The sequence below is a fragment of the Bos taurus genome, chromosome 6, assembly GCF_002263795.3.
Source record: "Bos taurus isolate L1 Dominette 01449 registration number 42190680 breed Hereford chromosome 6, ARS-UCD2.0, whole genome shotgun sequence".
Classification (NCBI taxonomy): domain Eukaryota; kingdom Metazoa; phylum Chordata; class Mammalia; order Artiodactyla; family Bovidae; genus Bos; species Bos taurus.
Window position 1 is genome coordinate 96,863,591 of NC_037333.1, and position 20,616 is coordinate 96,884,206.

The 20,616-nt window shown below is 44.0% G+C and overlaps 1 protein-coding gene across 1 annotated transcript in view; it reads right to left on the reverse strand.

Moving 5' to 3' along the window:
- RASGEF1B (RasGEF domain family member 1B) overlaps nt 1–11,646 on the reverse strand; it is a 660,869-nt gene extending 649,223 nt beyond the window's left edge. Inside the window, exon 1 of the mRNA XM_024993100.1 lies at nt 11,478–11,646. Coding sequence (XP_024848868.1) covers nt 11,478–11,546 — 69 coding nt within the window. The 5' untranslated portion in view covers nt 11,547–11,646. The remainder of the gene's footprint in view (nt 1–11,477) is intronic.
- Between the last annotated feature and the right edge of the window lie 8,970 nt (nt 11,647–20,616).

The window sequence follows — 20,616 nt, forward strand, 5'->3', positions numbered from 1 at the left end:
GAGAACATAAGAGAATTCCAGGAAAACACCCACTTCTGCTTCATTAACTACACTAAATCCTTTAACTATGTGAATCACAACAAACTGTGGAAAAATTTTACAGAGATGGGAATATCAGACCACCTTACCTGCCTCCTGAGAAACCTGTATGCAGGACAAGAGGCAACAGTCAGAACTACACATGGAACAATTGACTGGTTCAAGATTGGGAAAGGAGTACATCAAGGCTGTATATTGTCACCCTGCTTATTTAACTTATATGCAAAGTGCACCATGAGAAACACTGGGCTAGATGAAGCACAAGCTGGAATCAAGATTGCCGGGAGAAATATCAATAACTTCAGATATGCAGATGACACCACCCTTACGGCAGAAAGTGAAGAACTAAAGAGCCTCTTGATAAACATGAAAAAGGAGAGTGAAAAGGCTGGCTTAAACTCAACATTCAGAAAACTAAGATCATGGCATCCTTTCCCCATCACTTCATGGCAAATAGAAGGGGAAAAGTGGAAGCAGTGACAGATTTTCTTTTTGGGGGTTCCAAAATCACTGCTGACAATGCCTGCAGCCATGAAATTAAAAGACAATTGCTCCTTGGAAGGAAAGCAATGACAAACCTAGACAGCATATTAAAAGGCAAAGACATCACTTTGCCAACAAAGGTCCGTCTAGTCAAAGCTATGGTTTTTCCAGTAGTCATGAATAGATGTAAGAGTTGGACTATAAAGAACACTGATGCCGAAGAACCGATGCTTTTGAATTGTGGTGCTGCAGAAGACTCTTGAGAGTCCCTTGGATGGCAAGGAGATCCAACCTGTCCATCCTAAAAGAAATCAACACTGAACATTCATTAGTAGAACTGATGCTACTGGTAGCTGAAACTCCAATACTCTGGCCACCTGATGTGAAGAGCCGACTCATTGGAAAAGACCCTGATGCTGGGAAAGATTGAAGGTAGAAGGAGAAGGGGACAAGAGAGGATAAGACAGTTGAATGACATCACCAACTCCATGGACATGAGTTTGAGAAAACTCTGGGAGATAGTGAAGGACAGGGAAGCCTGGCATACTGCAGTCCATGGGGTTACAAAAACTCAGACACAACTTAGCAACTGAACAACAGCAACAACAATAAGATATTATTTGTAAGATTAGTCAAAGAAGAGGGAATACTCAGGGTATGGAGATCAAGGTGAAAATACATGTTATAGGTTTTTCCTATGGTCATGTATGGATGTGAGAGTTGGACTGTGAAGAAGGCTGAGCGCCGAAGAATTGATGCTTTTGAACTGTGGTGTTGGAGAAGACTCTTGAGAGTCCCTTGGACTGCAAGGGGATCCAACCAGTCCATTCTGAAGGAGATCAGCCCTGGGATTTCTTTGGAAGGAATGATGCTAAAGCTGAAACTCTAGTACTTTGGCCACCTCACGCGAAGAGTTGACTCATTGGAAAAGACTCTGATGCTGGGAGGGATTGGGGGCAAGAGGAGAAGGGGACGACAGGGCATGAGATGGCTGGATGGCATCACTGACTCAATGCACGTAAGTCTGAGTGAACTCCGGGAGTTGGTGATGGACAGGGAGGCCTGGTGTGCTGCGATTCATGGGGTCGCAAAGAGTTGGACACGACTGAGTGACTGATCCAATCTGATCTGATTACCAGATACTATGCTAAGTATTTTATCTGACTTATTTAATTCTCATAATAGTGCAATAAGATAGCCACTATTATTATTTTAATTTTACAGGAAATAAATGTGAGATACAAGGAAGTAATTTACTTAATTAAGGTCATATACACAATATTACTCAGTCATAAAAAAGAATGAAAATGTCACTTACAACAAAATAGCTGGACCTAGAGATAATCATACTAAGTGAAGTAGGTCAGACAAAGACAAATATCATAAGATACTGCATATATGTGGAACCTAAAATAATGACACAAAGGAATTAATTTACAAAATCGAAATAGATTCACAGACATAGAAAACAAACGTATGGTTACCAAAGGGGAAAGGAGTAGAGGGATATATTAGGAGTTTGGGATTAAAATATTAGACTGTTGCTGTTGTTCTTTAGTCTCAAAGTCATGTCCAACTCTTTGGGACCCCACGAACTGTAGCCTGCCAGGCTCCTCTAGCCATGGGATTTCCCAGGCAAGAATATTGGAGTGGGTTGCCATTTCCTACTCCAGGGGATCTTCCTGACACAGGGATTGAACCCGCGTCTCCTGCACATCTCTTGCATTGCAGGCAGACTCTTTACTGCTGAGCCACTGGGGAAAGCCCAAAATACAGACTACTGTATATAAAATAGGCAGCCACCAAGGACCAATGGTACAGCATTAGAAATGATACTCAGTATCATGTAATAACCTGCAATGGAAAAGAATCTTAAAAATTGTGTGTGTGTGTGTGTGTGTGTGTATGTATATATATATATATATATATATATATATATATATATAACTGAATCACCTTGCTGTACACCTGAAACTACCACAACATTGTAAATCAGCTATATTTCAATTTAAAAAAATCTTTTTAAGGTCACACAGTTAAGTAAGGGAGCCAGGATTGGAAGCCAAGTGTTTGATTTATGAGCACATGTACTCTTAACCTCTTTACTTTATTTGGGTAAGCCTTCATAAACAACTGGGTCTTTATTATGGCTCTGAAGATCAGATAGTGTTTAGGTAGGAAGAATGGGAAGAATGAGGATAGGTCATCATATTGCAGGATAGACAAAGAGCATAAACAAATACGCAGGGCAAGGATTTATATCTAACACGTGAAGATCCCTGAAGGAAATCAATGACAAACACTAAAGTTGGGTATGCAGAGTGAGACACTTAACTGAATACCTTACAAATAACCTAGGTGGAACTTAAAGACTTGACCCTTTGGGAATAGAAAGTCGTATAGACTCGTCTGTAGGAAAGTGATAATGAAAAGGCACTGTGGTGTCCCAGCAGCATATTCAGGAAAAGTGGAGAGGAGGCAGACATCAGGGGGGCAAGTCAATTTTAGTAGCTTATCAGGAAATCCCCTGCAGACCCCACTAGTCCTCGGTCATAGCATATACTCAATAAATATTTGTCAGATCAGTAGATGATGACTAGATGCGATAAAAAGAATGGTACAAATCCAAGACAAAATCTGCAAGAATCACTGACAGTGTTCATGAAGAAAGAAGACAAGAGAGTAAGCAAAGTTGGCACCAAAGTGCTATTCTAGGAGAAAAGAAGACACGGGGAGCTTCAGGCTGATGATGGTGTTGGAAAGGAAAAGTGGGTTTCAGGTGGGGAGCAGAGAGAATGATGATTTTGGCTTGAAAATGTAAACTTTGAAAGGGACATTAGAATACTGTTAATATATTATACATACTTGGAGAAATAGGCCTAGAGTACATTTAAGACTCTCAAAGAGTGGGAAGCACAGTCCTTATTCATCACAAATTTCAAATTAAAGTTGTGTTTTTATTTACTGGCCACTTCAATAGGCAAATCTAAGTAGGCAGAACTTTCCTAATATAAACATCCCATTAGATCTATTGTATCTTTTCAAAGATTCACAAAGTAAGAAATTCATAATATACAAGAACACCACTACGAATTGAAAAGACCTAAGCAAAAAGAAAAAAAATCAAAGAGTTAAGCTCCCATCCATGCTCCCCACGACACGCAGCCAGCACTGGCGATTTGACAGATGTGAAACACTAGCGTTTCCTTATCAAAATACAAAACAAGGGGGGAAAATCATGTAACGGTTTCTCAGCAAGAAGCCATTAGACAGATGTAATCATAATGGGACCACATATTCCTATAACTGAACCGCGAGCATTTAGGACCACATGCGGAGTTTAAAAGCAGCCAACACAAAAGGTAAGTAGAGTTGCCTGTGTGTATACAATGGCTCAGATGTGGTAGAGCCATCCAATTGGCCCTCAAACCAACTGAATGGGGAATTTACAAGACAAACTCAGTATCCATTAGCTTAAAATTCAAATGGCCCTCATAGAAAGCCCAGCTGTGGCAATGGGAGCTATTATTCTCAAAGTAAACTTCTCCTTTATGATCATCTACCAACATCCAATCACTAAAGCAATGGCCACACTCGTCCAAGTTATTTGCTTTCAAAACAGCCAGACCACATGGTTCTTTAGATGCTTGCAGCGGTCAGAAGGACCAAGCGGATGAGAGTACGCAAGATTCATTTAAGCAGACAAAGGAGCTCACTGTAGTAGATGAAATCAAGATCTTCCCCAGGCAAATTAGAAAGGGAAAAAACACTGCTTCAAAGTACAACTTTCTTCAAGGGAGAAGGGATGGAGTCAATTAAAATATATAGCCAGAAAGATCCATTAAATGTAGCCTGGGGAGGCCATCCAACCAGGGGAGCGCATTTGTTATTAGTGGATGCAAAAAGAGAAATAAATGGAAATTTGAGTACAGTGTTCAAGATTAAAAACTGTGTCATAAAATATTATCAGGTAACATGTCAAACCTTTTACCCAATTTAGAGGCAGGATATTCATCAAAAGTCATTTGGTAAGTTAGTTGTTTGAAACTCTGAAAATATCCACCCCCCCAAAAAAAAATAGTGTTATGCATGGTGAATGGCTTCCCAAGACAGGCCACAAAAATCTAATGTATAGTATAATAAGGTGTAAGTAGAGTACTGGGATAATGAAGTAATACAAACTGTTCTGTAAAAATAGAATCTTGCCATCCTACATAGCAGTGATTTTCAAATTATGAGTCACAAATCATGAAATCGATTCAATGAGTCCTTCCCAGTTTAATGCTTAATAGAACACAATAAATGGAAAGGAAAGGAAAGAACAAAATTGCAAAGATCAAGTACATCCCAGCTGTAAGGAGAAGTATTATTCTTGAAACTTAACTTCAGCGTTACAGATATAAATAGCTATGTGCCTTAAGGATTGTTATGTAAATATATATTTCTGACAGTGACTCACAGTCAAAACAGTTTGAATGTCTCTTAGCAAGGCTTCCAGAGGGCATCCAGCACAAAGCTGGCATCTCACAACATTTGGTAAATGAATGAATGAGTGACTGAACTGGTGAACACATGAAGAATGAAAATACAGCATGCCAGGAATACACCACTCTCAGTCACAGCTCTGGCACTTGCAGTGGAAAGCCCGCTCACTCCAGCACTGCCATACTAGTGAGGCGGTGGGGACAGGCAGCTGCCCGGCTAGAATTCCCTACAGTGACACTGTGGGCCTGGGACAGGATCTCTGACACAGAAGGGGCTTTAAAGAGGGAAGGATGGGGGAAAGCTTCCCATGGTTGAGTGGGACTGGACTCTAGGAGCTGGGTTTTGAGGGGAGGAGGAAGAAGGGAAGCAAAGGTTGCCAGATTTAGCAAATAAAAATACAGGATGCTGGTTAAATTTGAATTTCAGGTAAACAAATAATTTAACAGCAAAGAAAACCATGAATCTTCAAGGTTGAAAGCATCAGACATTTATCTGATGCAAAGCTAGGTGCAAAATTCTCTATTAGGTCTTGTGGAAGGAAAAAGGACTCAGTTGTAAAAGCTCACGAGGTCAGAGACACACAGACTAGAATCTCAGTAACAACCATGTACTGAGCACTAGTCTAAGTACTGGGTTGGCCAAAAAAGTTCATTTGGGTTTTCCATACCATCTAATGGAAAAACCCAAACAAAATTTTTTGTCAACGCAACACTTTTCCAGGCACTAACTCATTTGACCTTCACCACCCTGCAATCAGCAGTGCTATTACTCCCACTGAAGCTAGAAATGTGAAATGCAGAGGAGTTACAAGAGAAATTTGTTCAAGGTCTCACAGAGGAACAAACATAAATAACAAATTCAGTGGGCCCATGAAGAGGGCTGGATGTTGTCCAGCAAGTGGATCTGGAGATGAGATTTGAGCTAAAATTTGAAGAAAGGGGAAATACCAATAAGAAAATGTTAGTGGGAGAATATTCCAGGCAGAGGAAGACCTTGGAGGTGAGAGGATATGGTTAAGAAACAGGAAGAGACTAAAAAGTCTCAAGAACACTGGAAAGATAACAGGAAGAAGATAAGACTGAATATGAAAATTAGGTAGGAACACACTGTTGAGGGGAACTACATATCCTGCTGAATCTGCGTGCAGAGGTGAATCACCAAAAACTGGGGGTATATAAATGGGAACTGTGCTCAGTTGGGCTATTAAGGAAAATGACTTTGGCAACAGTGCAAGAGACCAAGTGTATAAGACAGAGATCAGAGGCCAGGAAAAGATTCGGGTAACTCAGTGCAGCTGGCTGGCAAAGCATGTGGAATCAGAATCCAGCATTTACCTCCCAGGTTAGACCTGGAGTGGGTAAGTGACCTTGGACAATCCGTGTAATGACTCTGAGCCTTGGCTTCCTCACTTCTGAAACAGGGAAGACAGCATCAATTCTCTCCTAATGTTACATGGGAATAAGACAGGACGACATACAGGAAACACCCCACAAATGGAGGCTATTTGTAAAGGGTCACAGACCTGGAACTTGAATTTTTCCTTTAACAATTCCTCTGAGTTTAATCAACCTTGGATTGACCATTTCCAGAAGTAAGGTACTCACGCCATCCCAACGGTAATACAGTGAGAGAAAGAATAGGAGAGAATGGGATTTGCCTTTCCTACTTCCAAGAGTATATTTAGAAATGAAGCTGATGTAGAAAACAAAAAGTAAAGCAAAGCAAAAAACTAAATACCAAGTAACTATAGTCGAGGGAGGGAGGTGAATCTTGAGATCCTCACTCTAACACACATTAATAGAATGATCTTAAGCAAATAAACTCTCTAAAACTCAATTTTTCCTGTCTGTAAAACATGGTTGTTAACACCAAAATTAAGAAGCCATTGAGAGGACAGCTGATATCATGTATATTATACCCTTAGAACAATGCCTGGCCCAGCGTAGGCAATAAGTGATAGTTATTTTGTGTTGTGCATAAATTTAAATGAAACTATAGTTATGGTTGTGTACAGATGTGAGAGTTGGACCATAAAGAAGGCTGAGAATTGTGGTACTGGAGAATACTCTTGAGGGTCCCTTGGACTGCAAGGAGATCCAACCAGTCAATCCTAAAGAAAACCAACCCTAAATATTCACTGCAAGGACTGATGCTAAAGCTGAAACTCCAATACTCTGGTCACCTGATGCCAAGAGCCAACTCATTGGAAAGACCCTGATGCTGGGAAAGATTGAGGGCAGGAGGAGAAGGCAGCGACAGAGGATGAGATGGTTGGATGGCATCACCAACTCAATGGACAGGAGTTTGAGCAAACTCCGGGAGACGGTGAAGGACAGGGAAGCCTGGCGTGTTGCAGTCCATGGGGTCACAACAAGCTGGACACAACAGCAACTGAACAACAACAGTTGCAGTTAGGCAGTACTACTGGGGGAGACAGAAAACAGAACGTGGAAATAAGTAGAATGCACCGTGGTGGGGAACTGACAGCCCTCTTCTGTACAGCCAGATGTGTTCTGCCCAATGGATGTAGCCTCTGAAAGGTGCCCCGCGAGGTTACACGATGGAGGATGGCAGGATGAAAGCTGCAGCTCTGCAGACTGAAGATAGAGGGCTCTGGGGGGAGAAAAGGCAACCGCCTCTGTCTACATGATTCTCCTGCCACTTCCTGTCCTGGAGCCAGACCTCATCACTGACCAGCCCTGAGGCACAAAGAAAGCAAAGCAATACTGTGGGTGGAGGTAGGGACAGGTTCTTACTATGTTAGAGCTTAAAGGGGAAGAAACTGATGCCAGGACCCGATATCCAGCCATCCAAGCACACAGGAAACAGAGAAGTAGAGCCTGTTGGGTCTGAAACCACGTACCCGTGTGCTTAGATATCAGAACGTTCAGGAAGCCCACTCTTTTTGCAGGACCTCTGCCTTCATGTATTGCAAACCACATTCCAAACACCTAGCCCAATGCTCACTGTGCCACTGTGGCTGGAGTGAACTTATGGTCCTTTGCTTTATTTTTCCCTTGAAATTTTAAAGCCGTTTCTCAAAGACTTGGCTTGTTAACTTAAATACTAAGAAAAATATGAAACAAAAAGATCACAAAGACATTCTGTTTCAAACATACACCATCTGTCCTTAGCCTCTGAAGATGACGCAGCCAGACACGCACTGGCTTTGTTTTTCAACCACAGTGACTTCTGGCTCCCGTGTCCTCCGCAGCCTGGCACCTGTTCTCCCTGGTCAGATAACGGCAAGCACACAAGAGGTCCTGTCGGGACTCAGTGCTCTTTCAGGTAGAATCTCTTCTGCATAAACCTATTTGGCCTGTGTAGGAAGCAACTAGGGCTTCTCTTGTGGCTCAGATGGTAAAGAATCCACTTGCAATGTGGGAGACCTGGGTTCAATCCCTGGGTCAGGAAGATCCCCTGGAGAAGGGAATGGCAACCCACTCTAGTATTCTTGCCTGGAGAATCCATGGACAGAGGAGCCTGGAGGGCTACAGTCTATGGGGGCTCAAAGAGTCAGACACAATTGAGCGACTAACACACACACACACATACACACATACACACACACACAGGAAGCAACTACATTCCTGGTCAGCTCCAAACCAAAATGAAACCAAAGGCCATGCATCATGTAAACACTCATCTCTGCTCTTGATTCCCTTGAAACTGAAGGTACCCTCCACAGTCAGGAAGAGAGCGTGTGGTGGAAATGAAAAGCTGCCTAAAATGTTCTCAGATCCTAGCATTCCTTCCACTTTTAGAAAAGGAATATTTAGAAAGATTTAAGAATCTCTTTCTTACAACACTTCTCTCCCTCCCAGACGTCGAGAGCTCTCAACAACTGCCTCTTGGTTTATGACTGAGCGCGTTGAAGGGGTTGCTGCCTGAGAAGAAAGCATCCTTGAAACACATTCCTGACTCAGTTATTCATCTGTCTGAGGGCACAGATTTTCCCCCACAGGGAGGAAACGGATGATCACTTAACTGCTCCAGCAGCACTGATTAAAAGTGACACCTGGGTGAAGTGTTTGGGGTTGATTCAGCCAACACTGCATCCATCGGTTGTAGAAAGGAGAGAGCAGATGCCACCGCAGCTCCTGCCTCTGGGTGCTTAAAAATAACCCAGAGCAAGACACAAGGAGACGCCAAGGACTGAAGGAATTCCCTCTCCGTAGAGCTCTTCAAAGACCAAACAGCCTCTTAACTGTCTAAATAGGTCTCTGGGGGCTTCCCTGGTTGCTCAGTGGCAAAGAATCTACCTTCCAAGGCAGGAGACACAGGTTTGATCCCCGATCCAGGAAGATCCCACGTGTCATGGAGCAACCAAGCCTACACGCCACAACTATTGATCCTGTGCTCTTGAGCCCAGGAGCCGCAACTACTGGGCCCACGTGCTGCAACTACTGAAGCCCGCGCACCTAGAGCCTGTGCTCTGCAACAAGAGACGCCGCCGCAGTGAGAAGCCCACGCACCACAGCTACAGAGTGGCCCCCATTCACCGCAGCTAGAGAAAAAGCCGGAACAGCAACGAAGACCTAGCACAGCCAAAAATAAGTAAATAAAAGTATTGAAAATAAATGTATAGGTCTCTGACTAGTTTCTGAGGCCCCCTCCTCCCAGCCATGATTGAGAGGCAATTATTTTAAGAAATTAAGGTGGGGCATCTATTGGCTTGAAGATAAAACAGGCAGACATATACCATTAAAAGGCAGCATGTACAACTGAAATTGCTTGGCATGGGTTCTGGTAACTTCAGAACAAAAATCCGAACACAAGTGAAGAGAAAGCCAAAGAGAAAAGTCATTTTCAAGAAGTACCTCGGGTGTCCACAACAACCCTCAAATGATGCCTAACCTTTAGGTCGTGCTAATATGCTAAGTTGCTTCAGTCATATCCGATTCTTTGTGACCTCACAGACTATAGCCCGCCAGGCTCCTCTGTCCGTGGGATTCTCTAGGCAAGAATACTGGAGTGAGCTGCTATTTTCTCCTCCAGGGGATCTTCCTGACCCAGGAAGTGAACCCACATCTCTTACATCTCCTGCATTGGCAGGCAGGTTCTTTCCCACTAGTGCCACCTGGAAAGCCCTTACAGAGAAGCAAATGGGCAGAGATGCTGCGTGCCAAAGGAGACAGTTCATGTTAGCTGCAGACCTGGAAAACTTGACTTTTCCAGCCTCTTCATTATATCTTAGATTTCAGGTTACCATGTACCCAGGCATTTCAGTCTGGTTTCTCTCCCGTCTGCTCTTATTTTCTCAGCTCCTCTCCAACAACTACTGTCGGGATCTCCCCGCTTCAAGACGGTTTTATCACGCAGCAGAGATTCTGGGTTGAACAGTCTGAGCTCCAAAAATAAAGGGATGGGACCACAGGGCCTCAGAAGGTAAGAAGACCTATAGCTGTCAGCGGCAGTCAGGGAGGACACTCAAAAGTCGGAATCCTGAAGAGGTGGCTTATTGAAGGATGAGTTCCTGCATCCTGAGAAGAGAGACCAAATTCAGCTTCTCTCTGGCCAGTCAGGAAACTGAGGACTGAGGGCGGAGGCACTCCAGAGGCAGCCTGAGGCTAGCAGGGGCCTAGGACCACACAGGCACGCACAGCAGTGCAGGCTAACCTGGCCACCGCCACTATCCTCTGGTCCAGGCCTAGCAGTCAGGCAGTCAGCAGGTGGAGTAGACAGAGCCAATGGACACACAGGGTTCTAGAGGTGGGGTTGGGGGAGCTGTGACACTGTCCCTACTGAGTGGCCCCCATGGGTTTCCTACAAAACAGTCGGTGCCACCCTTCGCCCCAGGCGGAGAAGCCCGCCACCCTCCTTTTACACGCCGGCTTGCAGATGATGCTCACCGCAGCATCGCTGCCGCCTCAGACAGGTGGGAGCAATTAGATGTACCTGCCTTCAGCACTGCGATTCGTACACCTAATGTGGCAAATCCCATTTTTAACCCTTCTCATCCCCAAGGGATCTTACTCCCGAAAGAAGAAAGGAGTTAACTTCAATGGAGTTGGCGCTGTGCGGGAGGCTGGGGGAGGGGAGCGGAGGAGGGCGGCAAGGTGGAACCCTTCCGACCCAAAGATTGCACGTCCTGGTTTGTTTGGGGTTGGGGTTTTTTCAGATGAAAAGGAAAAAGCCAGAAACAAAGTAGGTAGCAGAGAGGGACTGCAGGGTACCCGCTCATTTTCAGACGTTCCTGGCCTTTTAGTGAAAGAGCAACTCGCAAAACTCGATTAACAGAAAACGTGTTTGCCTACTAGGGAAGGAAAACAAAATTTTCACCGAGATTCAGAGGAGCTGGATTTCAGGCTCCCTGGGCTCCGGTTTCCCCCCGACCCCCACCCCCGGCCATCCTCGCGCCCCACCCCAGACCTGCAGGTGGAAACCAACAAGAGAGACGGTCCAGGGCCCTGGCCAGGGGTCGCCGCCCGCGCCGACGGCCGCGCCGCGGGGACACGCCCTCCACCTACCTCAAACATGGGAGAGGCGCCCTTGCTCGGCAACGTGCAGCCCAGGAGCTTGGCGAGAAACTTTGCCATATGAGGCAGGGGCTCTCCCGAGGCGCCGGATCCGTCCTTCGGCTGCGCGGGGGCCCGAGCGCCCGGGTCTCGCCCGCAGCCGGCCGGCCAGCGCGGCCCGGGGCTGGGGGCGGCCCGCGGCGGGGCCGGGCCCGGGGGGAGCGCGCCTGCCGCCCGGCCGCCACCGCCGCCCGGCGTGCGGGGTGCGAGTGCGCGCGGCCGGGTCCGCCCGGGAGCCGGGCGCCGCCGTCTGCGCTAGCCTTTCCCGCTGAATGTCACTCTCGCCCGAGTACCGGGAAGGGCCCCGCCGAGGGCGGGGCGGGAGGGCCAACGCGCCGCAGGACTGGCGCCGCGCGCGGGCAAGGGCACTGGCGGGCAGAGCGCCGAGGCGCGGGCACCGGAGGCCCGGCCCCGGGCGCCGCCGCTCCAGCCACACCGCTTCGGCCGCGGCCCAGGCCTGAGGCTCGGCCGGAGAGCGGGAGGCGAGGCCAGGGAGGGTGGGCGGACGGGGCCGGCCGGGGTGACCCACTTCTCCGGTTTCCCCTCTCCGCGCCGAGGGAGGTGGGAAAGGCTGCCTCCGGCCGCGGCTGACCCGCCGGGTGACGGCTGCCAGGCGCGCGCTGCCCGCAGGGGCTCCCTCGGCGCCCGGCGCCGGCCCCACCCTCCCTCGGGAAGGGAAAAGGCTCCCGAAGCCTGGGAGGGGGACTCCCGCTCACATTCTCCCTGTAACCCCTCATCATGCATGGGACAGGCACTGCCCCAGAAGGGGAAAGGTGACTTTGCAGGTACAGGACACAGATAGGGAGCTATCTGGGCACAAATATGCTCCATAATCACAACCTTGGCTGGGGTGGGGGTGGGGCGGGAGACGGATGGACATGGCCAGGAGGTTGATGCACACAGGTATGGTCCTGTTTTCTTTCCAAACCTGTGAGGCTTGTCTTCTAATAAGGGAGATAATTTTAGGACACGGGAACCTACCTTACATATTTATTTTGCAGCCAGAAAAGACCCTGATGCTGGGGAAGACTGAAGGCAGAAGGAGACGAGGGCAACAGAGATGAGATGGTTGGATGGCATCACAGATTCAATGAACATGAACTTGGACAAACTGGGAGGTGGTGAGGGACAGGAAAGCCTGGCGAGCTCCAGTCCATGGGGTCGCAGAGTCCGACAGGACTTGCTAACTGAACAACAACACAGCTATACATTTGGAACTTGAAGTGTGTACATGAGAATAATTCGGAGAGCTTGTTTAAAACCAGAAGTACTGGGCTCCAACCTCCAGTGTTTCGCATTCAGAGGGTTTGGGGCAACCTCAGGATCCACTTTTTTATTAAGCATCCAGGAGATTCTGCTCCAAGTGGTAGGTACCCAGGCTGGACTTGGAGAAACACTGCCCTACCTTGTCAAACCCAGAGGTCAGCACATACAAGAACATAGCATCCCATTGGTAATAGAGAGAGGTTTGTTGCATCACCTAGTTAGTTTTAAATGCAAGGAAACAGAACTAGCAGAGCCTGTGTTACTTCATCAAATCACATTGTCTTAGGAGCACCCTACAAATGCTTGTTGGACACCATGAGTAGAAGATGGGTGGTTGGATGGATGGTGATGAATAGCTGGGTCCATTTCCTGATTCCCATTCCAGAATTCTGCCTGGTACAATAAACTCACTGTAAATTTAGGGAATAGAATATGAAGGGAATGTGTAAATTACTTTGAATATATCAGCTCAGTGCTTCTCAAACTTTTTTCATTCAAGTTTTTTTGCAGTAAAGAGATCATCAAAAATAAAGTTTCTTTGACATCTCTGGTTTTGTCTTTTGTATTCTAGCTATAAATATTCAGGTTTGGACTTCCCTAGTGGTCCAGTGGTTAAGAATCCACCTGCCAATGCAGAAGACACGGGTTCAATCCCTGCTGTGGGAAGAGTACACATGCCACAGGGCAACTAAGCCCGTGCCCCACAAGGACCACTAGGTGCCCACGAGCTGCAACCACTGAGCCCACACACCACAACTACTGAACCCCGTGTGCCCCACAGCAAGAGAAGCCACCAAAATGAGAAGCCCACGAACCACAGCTGCTCACTGCAACTGGAGAAAGCCAGTGTGCGGCAACAAAGACCCAGTGCAACCAAAAAAAATAATTATTTCTTAAAACAAATAGATTGACAGACTCTAATTCCCTGCAGCTATAGGTCTGTAGTCCCTGTTTCCTTGTTAGTTGTCAGCAGAGTGCCCACCCTCCGCTCAGAGAGGTTGCCCAGATTCCTTCTCGTGACCTCTTCCATCTCTAAACAACAATCGTCTTGAGTCCTTCTCATGCTTCATATCTCTCTAACTTCTTTTTCTGCAAACATCCAGAGAAGACTTTTCACTTCAAAGAGGCTCAGGGATTACACAATTATGATATCCAGGCCCACCTAGATCATCTTTCTGTCCTAAGGTCAACTGATTAGTCAACGTAATCACATCTTCAAAGTCCCACATAATGTAACATAATCACAGAAGGAAAACCAGGGGTGAGAGCCATAGAGCTATTTGGAATCCAGCTTACCATGTGATTATTCTGAGGAATAAGTACACGTTTGCATTTTAAACACTGAGAACAGTGTCTTATTTTGTGATATGTAAAATAACTCAATAGAGGTTAACTGTTATTTTTTTTTCTGCTCATAGCACTTCATGTGATTGTCGTTACAACTCTGTATTACTTTAAAGGTAAGAATCAAGAATTAAAAAGACTGGCCAACACCATACAGCAGGTTCGTGGCAGAGACAGGAATTAAACGTTGTTCAACTGCCAGGCAGGTCTGTGTTTTTGCTATTACATGATACTACATGACAGAAAGTTGGCAAAGAGCAGGTAATGTTCATTTGGGGAGTAGAACTTAAGAAAAAATATGAAATTTAAGGAACAGAAAGAATATTTATAGAGAGTCACTTGCCATATATGAGTAATTTATGGTTTAGGAACAAGGAAGGTTATATTAAATACTAACTGAAATAAGAAAACCTTTAACTGAACCAGCGATTTTTAGTGAATAGAGGCATTTTCTTTTTTATTATTTTTAATTGAAGGATAATTGCTTTACAATGCTGTCTTGGTTTTCACCATACATCAACATGAATAAGCCATAGGGATACATAAGTCCCTTCCCTCATGAACTTCCCTCCCACTTCCCACCCCAACCCCCGCCTCTAGGCTGTTACAAAGCACCAGGCTGAGCTCCCTTCACCACACAGCAACTTCCCATTAGCTATCTATTTTACACATGGTAATGTATATATTTCAATGCACTCCCTTCTCCAGGGGATCTTCCTGACCCAGGGATCAAACCCCGGTCTCCTACACTGCAGACAGATTCTTTACCATCTGAGCCCCCTCCCCTTTTTAATGTATATATTTCAATGCCACTCTCTCAGTTCATCCCATCGTCTCCTTCCCCCGCTGTGTCCATGAGTCCATTCTCTATGTCTCAGTTCCTATTCCTGCCCTGCAAATAGGTTCATCAGCACCATTTTTCTAGATTCCATATATATGTGTTAATATACGATACTTGTTTTTCTCTTTCTGACTTACTTCACTCTGTGTAAAACAGGCTCTAGGTTCATCCGCCCCCCTAGAATTGTCTCAAATTTGTTCCTTTTTATGGCTGAGTCATATTCCACTGTGTGTGTGTATGTGTGTGTGTGTGTGTGACAACTTCTTATTCCATTCCTCTATCTATGGACACCTAGGTTGCTTCCGTGTCCTGCCTATAGTAAATGCTGCTATGAACATTGGGGTACATGTTTTAATTATGGTTTTCTCAGGGCATATGCCCAGTGGTGGGATTTCTGGGTCATATGGAAGATTTATTCCTAGTTGTTCAAGAAGTCTTCATACTGTTCTCCATGATGTCTGTATCAGTTTACATTCCCACCAACAGTGCAGTCCAGTGCTCCATGATGCCTGTAACAATTTACATTCTCCCCACATCCTCTCCAGCATTTACTATTTGTAGATATTTTTGATTATGGCCATTCTGACTGGTGTGAGGTAGAGGCATTTTCTTGCAATGACAGTCACCTTAAGGGGCTGTACACTCACACTTGTGATCTAGACTCATGCCTTTGAAGAGCTCTTCATATCCCTGATGCCTCCCCTCTGCCATCCTGCATCATATAGTGTCACGAGAAACACTCCTGAAGGGCAGCCACCCACTGACTCTGCCTTGATGGGAAGAGCATTGCCCACACCATCTCCAAGCCTGCCCAGGTCTGAATCACTACTACATCTATCGCCTGCTGTCTCCCCTGATGGTAGAGCAACAACAGAAACCCAAGATGGATGTACAAATGGAGGGATGGATGGATGGATAGATAGAGACATCGAAAGACAGTCTTCTCATCCTTGGTCCTCCTTCATTTATGATCTTAACCACAGTATTAATCGCTAGGATTATTCATAATATTTGACCCAGCATTTCTTTTTTTATAATGTAATTTAGATTTTTTACATAATTTTATTTATTTACTTTTGGCTGCACTGGGTCTTTGTTGCTGCGCATGGGCTTTCTCTAGTTGCAGTGAGCAGGGGCTGCTCTCTAGTTGCGATGTAAGGGCCTCTCACAGCAGTGGCTTCTCTTGTTGCAGAGCATGGGCTTTAGGGCACACGGGCTTCACAAGTTGTGGCTCCCAGGCTCTAGAGCACAGGCTCAATAGCTGTGATGCATGGGCTTAATTGTTCTTCAGGGTGTGGGATCTTCCCAGATCAGGGATCGAACCCTGTGTCTCCTGCATTGGCAACTGGATTTTTTACTACTAAGCCACCAGGGAAGCCCTGACTCAGCATTTCTGTTTTTAGACTTTATCTTAAGAAAATATTCAGAAATCAAATTTTAAAAAAATAAAATGATTCTAAGAGTATTACAATTAAAATTGTTTCATAGGGGCAAGAGAGTGTGCTTTTTACTGACATAGTAGCCACTGCGGTTATCAGAGCAGGACTGGAGACAGGTTGCCTGGATTTGAATTCTGGTTCTTGCAAGTACTAACTTGAAGTGACCAAGTCACTTCAGTTAGATAAACCTCTGTTTCCTTATTTGTTTTCTTTATCTACCTCATAAGGATTTAATTAGTTAATATTATTATACTAACTTATTAGAATGATTATTATACTAATACCTATTCATATAATTAAGATACTCATAAAGTTCCTGGTCCATAGTTAGAAATGGTAATGCTGCTGCTGCTGCTGCTAAGTCACTTCAGTCGTGTCTGACTCTGTGCGACCCCATAGACGGAAGCCCACCAGGCTCCCCCGTCCCTGGGATTCTCCAGGCAAGAACACTGGAGTGGGTTGCCATTTCCTTCTCCAATGCATGAAAGTGAAAAGTGAAAGTGAAGTCGCTCAGTCGTGTCCGACCCTCAGCGACCCCATGGACTGCAGCCCACCAGGCTCCTCCATCCATGGGATTTTCCAGGCAAGAGTACTGGAGTGGGGTGCCATTAAATGTTAACCATTAGGAGGATTATGATTAATGATATGTCCTTAATTACTGACCCAGCGCCTGGCACACTGTACTCAGTAAAAACTCATTGGATGGATGGATCGGCAAATGAATAAGCAAAGATAAATTGTTGAAGCAGTATAAAGCCAAAATCTGTAAACCACTTGAAGTCTGATGATAGAAGACTGTATTGATAAATTATGATTCATGAATACAGTCAGCATTGAGTATGTTTTTAAAGAATCTATTTACTAACCTAGAAAATGTCCTTTATGTAATGTTGTATGGTGGCAGCATATAGTACCTGTCGTATATGCTAACTTTGTAAAATGTTTGCATGTACACATAAGAAGAAAACGGGAGGCTATATACCAAAGGCAATCATAGTTCTCTCTGGGTGATAGAATAATGGGTTTTGTTTATTTCCTCTTACATATTCCTGAATTTTTCTATTCCTTTGCAGTGAACCTGACTATAACCCCACTTCTAATACTGTTTAAAGATCCCATTATTAAGTACTTGAGCATTTTTAAAAGTTATCAAGTTAAATCTTAACTGACTTAAGAGCTTATCCCTTTCGTAACACATTTAGAATGGACCAATTAACACATCTAAGTCTACTGCACTGATACTCCCCTTAAGAAACCTCTGTGAAGAGGCTCTGCTAAATATCATACAAAATTCAGTTTTACTCACCTTTACTGTAACAGCTAATAGTCTAGTTATCAGCAATGACCCTGGGGATTGCAAAGCCATAAGAAGCAAACATAATATGTTTGCATAATTTACCAGTTTTCTCTTCTCATTTATTTTAAAAGTTAATGCAAAAGTTGAAGAATAAGTTCTGGAAATGACCATTTGCCCATAATGAGTAATAATGTACACCTGCCAGGCTATATGGAATACTACTGTCTCCATCAACAGATGAATGAATAAAGAAAATATCACACATAAATATAATGGAATATTATTTAACCATAAAAAGAATAAAATTGTGCTATTTTTGACAACATGAATGGACCTTGAGGACATCATGCTAAGTAAAATAAGTCCAATAGAGAAAGACAAGTACCATGCAATCTCACATCTTTTTTTTTAATTTTATTTTATTTTTAAACTTTACATAATTTTATTAGTTTTGCCAAATATCAAAATGAATCTGCCACAGGTATACATGAGTTCCCCATCCTCAACCCTCCTCCCTCCTCCCTCCCCATACCATCCCTCTGGGTCGTCCCAGTGCACTAGTCCCAAGCATCCAGTATCGTGCATCGAACCTGGACTGGCATCTCGTTTCATACATGATATTTTACATGTTTCAATGCCATTCTCCCAAATCTTCCCACCCTCTCCCTCCCCCATAGAGTCCATAAGACTGTTTTATACATCAGTGTCTCTTTTGCTGTCTCATACACAGGGTTATTGTTACCATCTTTCTAAATTCCATATATATGCGTTATTATACTGTATTGGTGTTTTTCCTTCTGGCTTACTTCACTCTGTATAATAGGCTCCAGTTTCATCCACCTCATTAGGACTGATTCAAATGTATTCTTTTTAATGGCTGAGTAATACTCCATTGTGTATATGTACCACTGCTTTCTTATCCATTCACCTGCTGATGGACATCTAGGTTGCTTCCATGTCCTGGCTATTATAAACAGTGCTGCGATGAACATTGGGGTACACGTGTCTCTTTCCCTTCTGGTTTCCTCAGTGTGTATGCCCAGCAGTGGGATTGCTGGATCATAAGGCAGTTCAATTTCCAGTTTTTTAAGGAATCTCCACACTGTTCTCCATAGTGGCTGTACTAGTTTGCATTCCCACCAACAGTGTAAGAGGGTTCCCTTTTCTCCACACCCTCTCCAGCATTTATTACTTGTAGACTTTTGGATCGCAGCCATTCTGACTGGCGTGAAATGGTACCTCATAGTGGTTTTGATTTGCATTTCTCTGATAATGAGTGATGTTGAGCATCTTTTCATGTGTTTGTTAGCCCTCTGTATGTCTTCTTTGGAGAAATGTCTGTTTAGTTCTTTGGCCCATTTTTTGATTGGGTCATTTATTTTTCTGGAGTTGAGCTGTAGGAGTTGCTTGTATATTTTTGAGATTAGTTGTTTGTCAGTTGCTTCATTTGCTATTATTTTCTCCCATTCTGAAGGCTGTCTTTTCACCTTGCTAATAGTTTCCTTTGATGTGCAGAAGCTTTTAAGGTTAATTAGGTCCCATTTGTTTATTTTTGCTTTTATTTCCAATATTCTGGGAGGTGGGTCATAGAGGATCCTGCTGTGATGTATGTCAGAGAGTGTTTTGCCTATGTTCTCCTCTAGGAGTTTTATAGTTTCTGGTCTTATGTTTAGATCTTTAATCCATTTTGAGTTTATTTTTGTATATGGTGTTAGAAAGTGTTCTAGTTTCATTCTTTTACAAGTGGTTGACCAGATTTCCCAGCACCACTTGTTAAAGAGATTATCTTTAATCCATTGTATATTCTTGCCTCCTTTGTCAAAGACAAGGTGTCCATATGTGCGTGGATTTATCTCTGGGCTTTCTATTTTGTTCCATTGATCTATATTTCTGTCTTTGTGCCAGTACCATACTGTCTTGATAACTGTGGCTTTGTAGTACAGCCTGAAGCCAGGTAGGTTGATTCCTCCAGTTCCATTCTTCTTTCTCAAGATAGCTTTGGCTATTCGAGGTTTTTTGTATTCCATACAAATTGTGAAATTATTTGTTCTAGCTCTGTGAAGAATACTGTTGGTAGCTTGATAGGGATTTTTTTAAAGTTTTTGAATATTTATTTATTTTGGTTGTGCTGGGTTCTCACATCTTAAAAACAAAAACCAACCAAGTTCATAGATACAGAGAACAGATTGGTGGTTGCCGGAGGCAGGGACTAGGGGTAGGGTGGGGGGTCTGAGGTGGGTGAAGAGGATCAAAAGGTACAATCTCCCAGCTATAAAGTAATAAATAAGTCATAAGGATGTAATGTGTAGCATGATAACTATAGTTAAAAATACTGTACTGTGTATTTGAGAGTTGCTAAGAGTAAATCTTAAAATTTCTTATTGCAGTAAAGAAATTCTATAACTACATTTAGTTATAGAACAGTGTAGAACACTATAGAACAGTATAGAACGCTACAGTAAGTAGTGACCATATCACATCTGAAACTAACGTAGTATTGTATGTCAATTATACCTTAATAAAAAATAATAATGCATACATGAAATGATGTTCATTGTTAGGGAAATACAAACCAGAACTACAATGAGGTATCACCTCACACTAGTCAGAATGGCCATCACAAAAAAATATACAAACAATAAGTGCTGAAGAGGGTGTGGAGAAAAGGGAAGCCTCCTGCATTGTTGGTTGGAAAAGTAAACTGATACAGCCATTATGGAAAACAGAATGGAGATTCCTTAAAAAAATAAAAAACTAGGAGTAAATCTACCATAAAACCTAGCAATCCCACTACTGGGCATATACACTGAGAAAATCACAATTCTAAAAGACACATGTATCCCACTGCTTAATGCAGCACTATTTACAATAGCCAGGACAGGAAGCAACCTCAATGTCCATCAA